Genomic DNA, 13,722 nt, shown 5'->3' with positions numbered 1-13,722 from the left:
GTGCTGTGGGAGGCTTTACAGGACAGGTGCTGTTGTAGGTGGGTTTTAAAGGAAGTGTGTAGGGGCTTGGCAAGGAGTGGAGACTTGAAGGAGAGGAAGGACACAGTACTTTGGGGGGCAGGGAATGGCCAGATGCCACAATGTAACACAGGCAGGGCTGGACCCGGAGGCTGTGGCCAGAGAAGAGGAGAAGGGTCTTGCTGGGGTGTGAGCCCACAGATTGGGGGTTCGCAAAGCCCGGTGCTCAGACTAGCAGCGTTAACATCTCTGCGGAACTGGTTATAAATGCAGAGACTCTAAGTGGCAGGTGTTTTGGGTGGAGCTAGTCTGTTTAACTAGCCCTCTAGGGGACTGCCTGGGCCAGGGGAGAACAGTGTAGGTTCTTCAAATAGCCTTGCAATTTAGGAAGGTCACCCTGAGGGCCCTCTGGAAGGTGGGATGGTGTGGGGATGTTAGGGACCGCATTGTCCAGTGTTTTTATGGTTGTGATGCAGGCCTGGACTGATGGCAGTAGGAAGGAAGAGAGGGTGGATTTGCTGGAGATGGATTCTCTAGGACTTTATCACTAGTAGGCCACTTAAAAGCTATGAAAACAGCTGTTCTTTGCTCTGACCTGCCTGCACTCAGGGATAGAGGCATTTTTAAAGGCCCTTGTGTCTTGTGTCTTCAGGCAACAGCTTTTACCCACAGTGAAAAAACCAGTGAGATAACTTGCCTGAGCCTCTTGAGTCTCCTTTTTGAGATTGCCTGCTTAACTAGGATGATGGCCCCGGGAGGGATAGAGTTGCACCTGCAGCACCCAGAGTCTTAGAAAGGACGGCAGGGGGGCGCCTGGGTGGCTCAGATGGTTAAGCATCTGCCTTCGGCTCAGGTCATGATCCCGGGGTCCTGGGATCGAGTCCTGCATCGGGCTCCCTGCTTCTTGGGAGCCTGCTTCTTTCTCCCTCTGCTTCTCTCTCTCTCTCTCTCTCTCCGTCTCTCATGAATAAATAAATAAAATCTTAAAAAAATATAAATTAAAAAAAAAAAAAGAAAAAGAAAGGACGGCAGGGTGTGGGAGAATGGAGGGGATTATTTCATTCAGATGTGCCCAGCTACTGGCAGACGGCATTCAGACTCCTTAACGTTGTCTGTTGTCTCTGAGCTGGCTGTGTGTGTGTGTGAAGTGGGGTCTCCCAGTTTGTTATAGCAATTATTCAGTTGGAACCTCTCTTCATCAGTGTGTTAAAGTTGTTTTTTTTTTTTTATATCCTACCTTGTTTTACAGATTTGTGAGACTCCAGGGCCTTCAAGCTGTGATTAATCAGATGGTTCCTGAAATGACTGGGAAGACAGACACTTTGGTGCCCATCGAAGAGCGTATGTCTGTGTATATCTAAGACCTTCTTTGTACACATACACATTTACACCAGAAGACAGGCTCATTCTTGTGCACACTTGAAGAGTTTTACAACTGATGAAAATTAATTTAAGAATCAGATGGAGCAACTTGACACTACTGGGCTCAGGAGCCCGGGGAGAAAAATATGTTACTAATGGTCAGTTTTCCACATGGTCTTCACGGGTAAAGAAAGTTTGCAAAAAGAAGAAAAAAAAACTTGCACAGTTCAAGCCTCAAAAATACCTCTGCATTTTAAAGAAGGAACTAAGTGAGAAGGTGGCCAGGGGAGAAGCGTGGTGTCAAGCAGCGCGGGCGTCATCATGCAGTGGGTTTTGCACTTTATTTTCCAGTGTTTTTGGTGATTTGGACAGACTTCAAAACTCTGGACTGAGAAGTAACTCTGGCTGTGTATGACTACGGGAAAGCAAGGTCAGGTATGATGGGACAAGTTTGAACGATGAACTGGTTCCTTTGCCTTTTTCAGTTAACTGTATTCTTGAAGTTTTAATTTATTATTTCCCTTTTCCTTTCCCATATCTGTAGGATAATATTTTAAAGTAGCAACTGAAACCAATATTTACAAAATAAGTATCAAGGAACATCCAAGCAAAGCTTCTTTTCCTTGGACTTTCCACGTGGCATTTGGAAGCACCTCTGAATGTGAGCAGGAGAGTGCCCATCAGCACAACATGCTGACTCTTTAGGGAAACGGTGTGGAAGATCCCGACACTTGTCTGTGTTTGCATTTTAAGGGCTTCTCTTCCCTGTTGAGTCCATATAGGAGGAAGAGTACTTGATAGACTTAATTCTGAGATTAGTCTTTTCCTTCAAGATGGAAAAATAGGTGATCTTTAGGAGCAGAAAGGGGAGAAGCCAGTAGGGGAGGGAGGAAGGAGACGGGTCAGAAGAGAATCCTGTAGTGAGGCTCGGTTTTGTCGATGAGAGGATTTAGGATTCACCCAAGGTGAACACTTGTGCCACTTCAAGAGCTTTAGAACCTTCTGGCTCTGTGAGTGAAGGGGTTTTCTCTCTCCGCCTCTATGGCACCGAGGAACGCACTGGTCTGTGGAGGGCCAGTCAGATGGAGCCCAGCTCTCCGCCAGGACACAGCAACCTGCCTGCTGGGAAGCCAGGCCGGGCCCTGAGGTGGAAAGATTCTGGTTCGGAACAGTGGGGAGAGTCTGTTTTCCTTGCTGAGCTTGGACTGCTCTCTGCACAAACTCTGGTCTGTTTTGCACGGTTTGTGTGCCTTTTTTTCCCTTTATGCAATCTTTTTCAGCTTCAGCAGCAGAAATTTGTCTAGTTGAGAAAACATGCCAGAGGGTGGCTTCAGAATGATGATTCAGAAGATGATCCCATGTGTTCTGTCTCTGCATCTGAACTTTTGAAGAGAAAATTCCAGCTCGAGGGATTCTTTAAAGCCTTAAGTTACTTGAAATCTATGTATTTGCAACCCTTTGTCTCTGGAATCATATTACACTAAACTGGAATCTCAGGCTGAATGAGAATAACCAAGTTGAGTAAAAAGAAGAAAACCCCGTTTCTTGATCAGCACGTGTTAATGACGCTCTTCCTCTAAGGACTTGAAAATAAAAATGGACGCATGTTGTTTTTAAGCATTACCTTTTCCTAGCAGACTGCCATCATCTTTTCTAGAGGAATTTTTTCACTATGCATTTGGTGGATCTTTATAAAATACTGACCTTGTAATTAGATCTAGGTCAGTCTTCATTAAAAGGGGTCGGGGACAACAACGCAAGCCAACCACAGAAATTACATCAATCAGTTGATTCATGAAAAGAACTGGTTTCAGTTTTTCAGCATTCAGCATTACTTTTTAAATAAAACAGTTCACTGAAAAAAAGTATGTATGCAGCGGTGGAACATGGGCCTGTCCTTTGCAGTGACTCCAACATCCTCTGCCTGTCCTGGAAGGGGCGTGTTCCCAAGAGTGAGAAGGAGAAGCCGGTGTGCCGGAGGCGCTACTATGAGGAGGGCTGGCTGGCCACAGGCAATGGCCGGGGCGTTGTCGGGGTGACATTCACCTCCAGCCACTGCCGCCGGGACAGAAACACACCACAGAGAATAAACTTCAACCTGCGGGGCCACAATAGTGAGGTGAGCTGGGGTTTGTTGCACTTTTTGTCTGCTCACCTGGGGAGGTATTCTCGAGCCCCCCCCCTCCCTGTGGATTCCAAACTTGCTTTGCTTCATTTTCTCCACTTGCTGTCAAGTGACACTTTCAAAACTGAATTCTGTCTCCCATGTCCCAGTGGGGATGTGTTAAGGTGGACACAGTTCCCAATGGCCTGTGTCCCTCCTGAGTGTGTCCATTCTCTTGGGCGCCCTCACTCTCCTTTCCCGGCAGTGGGCTACGCACCGGCAGGGACACCGGGGCGGCCATCTGCCCAGGCTGGGAGGTTCGATTGGATGATCCTAAGCAACATGTCGTGCTCTCAGCCTTTTTGGTACCCTGTCTGTGTAACAAAGAGTTACTGCCCCTGTGTGAGACTGGCACTGTAAACAATGAAGGTGGTGTTGCCTTCTTCACTTTACATGGTTAACATCCGCCTTGCTCTGGGTGACAGTTTAATACCTACCGTGTATTTCTTGTACTTGGGGGTGCAAGAACAAAGGAATTTATTGGACAGAGGTGACAGTAATTAACTGGATAAGAGCCATTGTGTTTCATATCTGTTGGGTGTATTATATTGATATTATGCTCTCTCTACATTTTTAACATATTTAAGGATCTGTGCACTAATTCTAGTGAAAAAATGTGGCTGATTTTGGATTAAAGCCAATGAAAAGTCATTGCAAATCTTTTTTCTCTTTCTTATGAATTCTTCACAAAAAGGTGAGTTGGTAGATTTGTGATCACCCACTGTAGTGTTGGTTGGAAGAGAGGACTGTGTTTTATTTCCCATTTCTCTTCCTTTTTTTCCATATGTCTGTTATAAGAAGTTCAAGCTCTCCCATTTAACTAGCTGGTAGTATGGTCCTGTCCGAGTCATTCAAGTCATTAGCTTACTCATTGAATTGAAATGAGTTTACTCATTACAGTTGAAATAATAATTCCTTTCTTTCAGAGTTGTGAGAATATAGTTTTGCAAGGACTTTGCAAATGGTGAGAATATAGTTTTGCAAGGGCTTTGAAAATGGTGGATACTGTGTATGTGGATGGTGATATTGTGTGCCTCGTACACCCTAATTACTTAATTGTATTCTTACTGTCCAGCCTTTGTCATGCTACTTAATACCCTTAAATTTCATTATTAGTCTGACTCATGAGGCCAGAGACAGTGTTTTTTGATTTTTGTTTCACAGTTAAGATATGAAAACACGTATGCAGTCAGTAGATATTTATTGCATCTCTGTCGTGTGCCGGGTGCTGTGTGTACTTGCCACCATGGGCCAAGATAAATTATGGATTATGCCTGATGGGAGTCCACAGTCTAGCAGTAAAGGTGACGTGTGTACCTGGGTATCTCTTTCTCCACGTGTGTTTCAGTTAAGTATGGAAAGAAAGATTTGGGTCATTGAAAGAATCAAGGCTGAAGTTTACCACAGATTTTGTTGTGAAGGTGACTTTTGAGCAGGGTCTTGAGAAATAGATAGAATTTAGGTAGTTTTGTTTGTTTTTAAATGAGTGATGCAAGAAGATTAAGCTACATTCTGGCCTCAGAGAAGCAGTTTCTCTCTTCTCTGTGACATGAAGGTGCTGGGTTTCCTTTGGCTCCAGCCTAAGCACATGTCTGTATTCACCTTACCGCATCAGGTGTGTCCCCAGGAAGATGCATTTGGGTCTGGCTGGACAAGGACAAGGACCTGTATGTATATTTTGCCATCCCTGGGACAAATCCGCCATAGTTGATAGGAAGCTGACATACTTTGCTCTTCCCACTAAACTATGAAATGTTTACTGTGTATAGGTATACTCTGGTTTGTAATGGGGATTTTATTCATATTGGGGCATTCTGTACTCCAGTTATTCCATGGCAGAAGGTTTAAGCAAGGTGCTGCTTTAATAATCTATCTGATTTACACAATGCTCAGATGTAGCTGTTTCTGGGCTTAACGTATCAGCATGCAGTTGTAGTCAAGTTTGAAAAATTACACGCTCATGTTCATGACCCGAGTTAAAGATAATTTGTTAGTGACTCACTTTATGTGGCTCTTCTGGTAAAGCAACCATCTCTGTTTATTTGTGTGAGCATATTTTAGTATGCTAGGTGACCATGTCTGTCTTGTTTCCTTCCCAGGTAAGCCTTTTAAGTGTTCACCATGTAGACACACCGAATTTAGAGAGCATGAACCAGAGGCCGCTGTTGTTTGCCTGCAGTCTATGGGGGAAAGCCCTCTTTAGGATCACCCTGCAGGTGCAATGGGGGCAGAAGCTGCCAGGGCTGCCTTGTGGAATTTGGGGCTTTGTTGATGTGCACAAGAGATTTGAAAGTTTAATTATATACAGATAATTAAAGATATGAATTGCAAAACCACAGTCCCTCAGCTTTTCTTGCACTTTTTCGGATAAACTTGTACTATAATAACAGTTAATGAACAATGGGCACTTACCTAATTTTATATGCTGGAAAGGAATTTAAAACAATAAAACGTACCTACTAGGTTGATCCATTTTTATCTTCCAGCGTTAGTATTAAAGCTTTTCTGAGTAGGAAAAACGGGATAAGAGGGTCTTCATCATGAGACTGGGCAGATGAAACAATATATGAATGAAGTAAATGTGGTATTTAAAAAATATAGTTTTGAATTTCCCAAATGTAGCCATAGTTAACTTAATTTTCCTGGTGAGGGATGTATCTTTTATTTTTTAACTTTAATTTAATTTTATTTTTTAAAAAGATTTTATTTCTTTGACAGAGAGAAGGGGAGAGAGAGAGAGAGAGCACATAAGCAGGGGGCATGGCGGAGGGAGAAGCAGGCTCCCCACTGAGCAGGAAGCCTGATGCAGGGCTCCATTCCAGAACCCTGGGATCATGACCCGAGCTGAAGGCAGACCTTAACCGACTGAGCCACCCAGGCACCCCTGTATCTTCTTTTTTAGAGTAGACTTAAAAACCTGGGTGGTGGGTGTGCTGGGGTGCAGAGTGCTGCAGTGATGCAGAGGATGAAGCCTTGGGCCAAGAGTGGCTGGTAGTGCTTTCTGGGATGGAGGTGGGGCATGAGCTGGATCTCAGAGCCCCTTTGGTTCTGTACACACTTGAGAGTCCACCGTCAGTTGGCCATTGCTGGGCTTTGGCTTCACAGCAACCAAGGAGCAGTTCCTGCCCAGGTGACCTGTGTGTCAGAGGACAGATGTGGTTTGCATGGAAATAAAGCTGGTGACAGTAACTGCTGATGACCGTTGCCATGTGTTATGTGGCCACAATTTTCTATGTGTTTTATGTCTGTTATTTTGTTTAGCTCTTGTAACAGTTCTCTGCAGCTCTGTCTTATTCTTCTACCCAGCTAAAGACTTTGAGGTTCAGAGATGTGCTGGAAGTTGTCCAAGGTAGAGAGCTAGATGATGATGGCAGACCTTGGATAAAATTCATGTCTGATTGTTTTTCCTTCTGTAAGACACTGCTTCAACAAAGGTGAACCATAGTGATCAGAGAAACAGAGTTATGAGTGACTGTGTTTTGGATGGTGAAGAGTTTGGTGTGAAGTATTGGAGCTGTGTGGACTGGGAAGACTGGACCCTGAGTAGTCAATGATGAAAAAGCAATAGTGATGAATGTTTGTGGGATGAAAGGCACTGCTTTTGGTTTGGGTTGCATTCTGGGACCATTAGAAGACTGTTGTATTCAAAAAGAAGTGTTGAAAAAAAATCAAAGGGTAGTATAAAAATGATCATTCAGTTCAGTGCATTGATCCACCAATGTGGAAAACTGAATTGACAGTATTGACTTAATTTATTTGATTATTTTAATATTTATTATGTTTTTATAACATGTATTTATATATTTATAGTAGTTTATTATGGAAATAATAGTCTTCAAGAAGTAGTGTCTAAACATGTCACTGTGATCCACTGATAGATGTGTGGCTGGCCCTAGTAAGACTCTCGGGATAAGAGCATAGCCAGGTATTATAGATGGAAGATGTATGAGAAACAGCTCTTTGAAAGGTGTCTTACGAATTTTGAACAGGGAACTGTTCTAGCAAAGAGGCAGAAATAGGACTATTTCTGCATATTAAGATTAGGATTTTGTTTCACCTAAACTGTCTCATCTGTTTTTACAGCAGAGCTCAGTGGTGTAATTTCTTCTTTACCACAGGAATACTCACACGTGGGTAAATGCTAATAATGAAAAATAGCAGTTTTCTCACTTCTGTCTCCTTCTCCTACCTCCTGTCCAGGCTATTCACCGAAGGCATATTATTACCTGTTTGATTCATCAGTTTTGGGATTTTGTCTGTTGGCTTCTGTCCTATCTTGGCAGGTGGAGATTTAGCTCTCCCTTCCTTGATCACTCAGCCCAGCCTTGCCCTGCAAGCTAATCATCCCAGTATTGCTCTAGCATACTTGGTAACTCATTATTCAGTATTTACATTATTTAAACTGTGTCAATACTGAGTGCAGGCGAGTCAAGTAGGATACTGTGATTATATTTCCTTTACTGTTCAGCATTTTTTTCCTTTGTGATAAAAATGGTGTCATTTTGCAGGATGCCTGAGTGGCTCAGTTGGTTAAGCCGCTGCCTTTGGCTCAGGTCATGATCCGAGGGTCCTGGGATCAAGCCCCAAATTGGGCTCCCTGCTCGGTGAGGAGCCTGCTTCTCCCTCTCCCACTCCCCCTGCTTGTGCTCACTCGCTCTCTCTGACAAATAAATAAATAAAATCTAAAAAAAAAAAAAGTCTTATTTTTCCTAGTGGTTTGGTTTCTTTATCTTTTGTGAACCTTCCAGCGTCTTCAGTATGTTTCTGCATGTTCAGACCAGTAAGATGATTTATTGGTTCTTTTTGTTTTTGTTTTTTTCCTGGAGACCTCTATCTGGGAGTCCTTTGTCTTCCTGCGGCTCTTTGGATTGGTGGCTGTATGGACCTGCTGCCCAGCTGACTTCCTGAACTTCCCTTTTGTCATCACCTTGAGAATTTCCTTTGCCTCTTAACTTCTGTATCTCTTGTTTCTTTGACCTTGTATCTTTCTCTTGGTTGAACTCGTTCTTTTGTTGGAGCATAATCACCAGTATCTTCCTAAGAAAGAATTTATAAGTCATGAATTTCAAGACTTGTATGTCTAAAAATATCTTAATTCTTCCTTCACTATTGATTGATAGTTTGTCTAGGTATAGATTTCTAGGCTGGTTCCTTCCAAATTTTGAAAGCATTTTTCCACAGTCTTCAGACTTGGAGAGTTATTACTGAGAAGCATAGTAGTTCAGGCCCTGAAGCTAGACTCTGAATCCTAGCTTTAAGTATATTATTTAACTTCTCTGTACTGTTAATCTTCTCAATTGTGAAATGGTTTACAAATAGTACTTTTCTCATGTAGGTTTGTTGGAAGGATTAAGTGAGTATAACTGTATGTAAAGCATTTAGAACAGTGCCTGGTACATCATGAGGGCTTTATAAATTGGCTGTTATTATTATTATTATTATAAATCTTCTGTATGTAATCTGTTAAAAAAATCTGGAAGTTTTGGCAGCTGCTCTTTATCATAGATATTCTGGAATTTCACAATGATGTTTAAAAGTAATACACCATAAAGCTGTTTGGCACCTCTGTGTATGTGTACATGGGAGGGTGTTTCAGCTGGTAGATTTTACTGTGGAATAATCTGGGGGAGAACTGACTGTTTTGCTGCTAACTGCCAAATGTCAGCATCCAAGCATATTTCTCCGGGGTTGTTCAATTTCTCTAGATAAGGCCCTTCCAGCCACATGCCTGTGAATTCACTTCTGCTGCCAGCATTCAAGAGCTAAGGGTGTGTGTGTGTGTGTGTGTGTGTGTGTGTGTGTGTGTGTGTGTGTGTGTGTGTGTACGTACACCTGTGCTGAGGAAGAGGTAGCGATAGGAGGAGGAGAAGGAGCTAGTGTTCATTTAATGCTAGATGCCATTCTGAAAGCTTTTTTTTTTTAATCTTGACATCAACTCTCCGATTTTGAACCTGTTATTATTATATTTTATAGCTGAGGAAACTGAGGTACAGAGGGGTTAAACAGCTTGCCCAAGGTGACATATCTCTCCTTATCGACAGAGTTGAGACTGAACCAGGAGCCCCATGGATTCCATCCTCTTAACCTCTTGGAAAATCACCTGAGGTTCAGTCCCCATCACCATCTTCACTGTGCCAGGTCCCCAAGGCTGTTGTCTGCGGGTTCATGGTGGCAGGAGAAAGAGCTGTCACCGTCTGATGCTGTGAGGGAGAAGCCTGCCTGCTTCCATCAGGAGTGCTCCGAGGGAAGGAGCATCCTCTGCTGGCCGGTGCCACGCCGATTTATGTGTGGCTTTTCTCCCAGCACTCGGGCTCATGTCTGAACCGTTCTAGGCTTTCTGCTCCTGGCATCTCTCTGCAGGCACTCAGTTTGGCCTTGCTCTATTCTGGGAATCCATTTGCCACTCCTTATCCATTTTCTATCTTCATATGCTTTGATTTGGGCATCGTGGAAGATGGCCTTGTGTTTGTTTTCGTGCTTCTTGTTGTGAGGTGATTCTTTCCTTCCTTCCTCCCTCCCTCCCTCCCTCCCTCTTTCCCTCCCTCCCTCCCTCCCTTCCTTTTTTTTTTTTTTAAGATTTTATTTGAGAGAGCGAGAGAGAGCATGAGGGGGGGAGGGTCAGAGGGAGAAGCAGACTCCCCACCGAGCAGGGAGCCCGATGTGGGACTCGATCCCGGGACTCCAGGATCATGACCTGAGCCGAAGGCAGTCGCTTAACCAACTGAGTCCACCCAGGCGTCCCCCTCCCTTCCTTCCTTCGTTAGATTTATAGAAAGTGTGTATGCACACGCACAACAGAGAGTGAGTAAGAGAGAGAGAGAGAGAAAGTGTGTGAGTGAAGGCCGGGGGAGAGGGGAAGCAGACTCCCCACTGAGCTGGCCTGATCTCCGGATTAGGAGATCATGACCAGGGCCAAAACCAAGAGCTGGTTGCTTAACCTACTGAGTCACCCAGGTGCCCCTGTGAAGTGATTTTTCTAAGAGAAGGATTAGGATCATCTTTAGTTTGACATCTTAAATCAGAAATCTCCTGTTAAGATATTTTTTGAAGGTTCTTAAAAGAAAGAAGCTTAAAAGGTTCTTAAAATTAAATACAGATTTTTTTTTCCTAAATGAGAAACAATATAATAGAATTATATTTTATTAAGAAAATAGAATTTGTTGAAATGATGGCATTGTTTATTTTTTTCTCTTAGCAATTTGTTTAAAATTTTTTTTCTCCTAATAGAAATAAATAACCATGTCTGCAAGTAATGTAGACACATGGAAAACACAGTCTTTTGGGTGTATTTCTGCTAGAGAGAATGAGAGAGTGATGTGGATACAAGGCAATAATTTTTTTGGTAATAGCCTCCTACGGAAGCAGCTTCAAGCTATATCATGTCAAAATGAGAGTGAATGAGATTAATACTGAAGTTCTGGGCAAATAAATATTTCCTGCACTGTAGAATCTGTGTTCGTGATTTATTAATAGGTGAACTCATGGATTCTTGAACCAGACTGCCTCTGTGCTGTGGTTGTATTATCTGTAAGGGAACAGTGACACCTGCCTCCTAAATTGCTGGTGACTGAAGTTGGAATCCACAGACAATATACCTGAAAGAGCTCCTAAGCCTTTGTTCTTATTTAATTATTATTAGACTCACTGTCATCCTTGGGCATTGTACCCATCTGCACTTCCTTCCAAGGCTAAAACAGTGGAGCCATGGCCTCTCTGCTGAGGAGTGGCCTCAGGTTTGCAAAAGGGGGAATGGAATGTGAGGTGGGAGGCAGGTGAGGGGTTAGGCGCAGGTTGGAGGTGTTCTTGCTAGGAGGGAGGCTGGGCTCGTGCCAGTAGTTTTATTATAGGTTTGGGATTCTGGAACATTGCTCACCTCATGTGTATTGCTTCCTTATCCGTAAGGCATTCTGGACTTTGTTTTAAGCAGAGCTCACTCACCTGCCTACTTCCATCTGAGTTCCCAGAACCTGAGACAGGGCCTCAAGTGTCCGGGAGCTGCCTAGTGGTCCCTCGGCAGGGAGAGCGCAGGCATCATGCACAAGTGGATGCGTAGTGCACCGGGCAGTGCGTATCATACTCTAACAGGAGGTTTTTGGCCAAAGTTGGGTAAAGTCATCTCTCTGGGATATGGTCTGAGCTGGGCCTGGGAGGGTGCGGGAAGGGAGAGAGAACATGAGAATCTGGGCCGTGCCGCAATTTGGTATTTCTGATTGGGTCCACCCACATGCTTGACTCTGAACTTCCAAAACAAATACGCCTGTGCGTTTTGCCCGAGATTATACTGCTGGGTGTTTTTGTTGTACCTTCTGGCAACCTCCATTTGGTTTCTCTTCCTCATTGTTGCTGTTTTATGGAATCTTTACTGGCATTTGTTGTTTTTTCCACTTGGCCTACTTAGATTTGGTCTACTAAATACAGAGGAAATTGTCTCTGTCCCAGGGGCCTTTCTTTGTCCTGGAGTAACCCTCCTGTTCAAGCTCACCTCCAAGCTCTTCCTGCTGCATGTGACCCTATAACAGTGCTCAAGACAAAAACCAATTCTGCCTGTCTGAGCTCTGTTCTCTTTCTTTGCTTCTTAGGTTTTAGAGTTTAAGGGCGAGGTTGTTAATCAGAGCCTTAAAAAAAAAAAAAATAACCTTGGAAATAACATCGTTGTCAGTAAGGTCTATTTTGTAAACTCCTTGGTAGCAGAAATAAATGTTTAATGGCTTTGTTGATAAGATGCTGTAAGTTAATGTTTAAGACTTGGGAAGTTAATTTTACTCAGAGTTTGAAAACGAAAATGTAAAAAACCAGCTATTGTCTCTCCATTTACTTGATATTTTCATGATTTTAGATTTTATTTTTCCCCTCTTCAGGAAATTTGCTATAGATGGCATTTGTGACTAATTAGGGAATTACCTAAACAATACAGCCAAAGAGCTCTTTGCTATCTTCTAAGCTTTAAAATTTTCTTTTGTCTTAATTATGCCTTTAAAAAGCCTAATTATCTACCTTATTTCCAAGATTGAAATTATTTAAAGGTAGTCAGGATCTGGAATGTAAATTGACATTTTCCCCTAGTAATGACATACTTGTTTAAGAGATCAATACCTCTTTATCTATTTTTTAAAAATAATTTATTTATTTGAGAGAGAGGGAGAGCACGTGTGTGCACATGAGCAGGAGGGAGGGGCAGGGGGAGAGGGAAAAGCAGACTTCCAGCTAAGCAGGGAGCCCAGTGGGGCTTGATCGTAGGACCCTGGGATCATGACCGGAGCCGAAGGCAGACCCTTAGCTGACTGGAGCCACTCAGGCGCCTGAGATCAATACCTCTTTAAGAAAAAGAAAATTACTGTATTTTAGATCAACAGTGTGTAATAGAAATATGATATGAGCCACATATGTAATTTTAATTTTTTTTTAAGATTTTATTTATTTGACAGAGAGAGAGAGAGAGAGAGACAGTTAGGCAGAGGGAGAGGGAGAAGCAGGCACCCCTCTGAGTAGAGAGCCCGATGCGGGGCTCGATCCCAGGACCCTGGGATCATGACCTGAGGCGAAGGCAGATGCTTAACCGACTGAGCCACCCAGGTGCCCCAGTTTTAAAGTTTTTAGTAGCTACATTAAAAGTAAAAAAGAATAGATGAAATTAATAATGTTTTATATAACTCAGTATATCTAAAATATTATTTCAGCATGTAATCAGCATAAAAACTATTAATGAGATAACTTACATTCTTTTTATTCATATTAAATCTTTGAAATCTGGTATATATCAGTTCGAATTAGCCCCATCTCAAGTGCTCAGTTGCCACATGTGGCTAGTGGCTACCATTTAGACTATGTAGTTGTGGACAACACTGTTTTGAGTATCGTGGCAGAGCTGCATGCTTACCCCAGAGTTTTTAACGTATGTCTTAGAACCTTGGATAAAAGACATTTTAAAACCTTTTTATTGGGACATAATTTCAAACTTACACCAAAGTTGCAAGAAAATTAAAAGAACACTCAGTCTTTACTCAAAGTCGCCTATTAACCTGCACTCATTTCTCTTATGAGCTCCCTCTTTCCCTTGAGCCTTCCTTCCCTTCCTCCCATTCTGTGTGTGTGCGTGTGCGTGTGCGTGTGTGTGTGTGTGTGTGTGTGTGTGTGTGTGTGTGTCTCCCTCCTAAACCATTGGAGAATATATATCTTGG

General features: G+C 43.0%; 1 protein-coding gene across 1 annotated transcript in view; it reads left to right on the top strand.

The window, feature by feature from the left end:
- Window positions 1–13,722, top strand: part of TULP4 (TUB like protein 4) — a 232,735-nt gene that overhangs the window by 60,043 nt on the left and 158,970 nt on the right. Inside the window, exons 2-3 of the mRNA XM_088023816.1 lie at window positions 1,268–1,359; window positions 1,732–3,499. Coding sequence (XP_087879942.1) covers window positions 3,248–3,499 — 252 coding nt within the window. The 5' untranslated portion in view covers window positions 1,268–1,359; window positions 1,732–3,247. The remainder of the gene's footprint in view (window positions 1–1,267; window positions 1,360–1,731; window positions 3,500–13,722) is intronic.

The sequence above is a fragment of the Eumetopias jubatus genome, unplaced genomic scaffold, assembly GCF_037043125.1.
Source record: "Eumetopias jubatus isolate StellerSeaLion01/CBP00866 unplaced genomic scaffold, mEumJub1_p1.0 scaffold_6, whole genome shotgun sequence".
Taxonomy (NCBI): Eukaryota; Metazoa; Chordata; class Mammalia; order Carnivora; family Otariidae; genus Eumetopias; species Eumetopias jubatus.
Note: the sequence above shows the minus strand (reverse complement) of the source record. Positions and strands in the feature narration are given on the sequence as shown.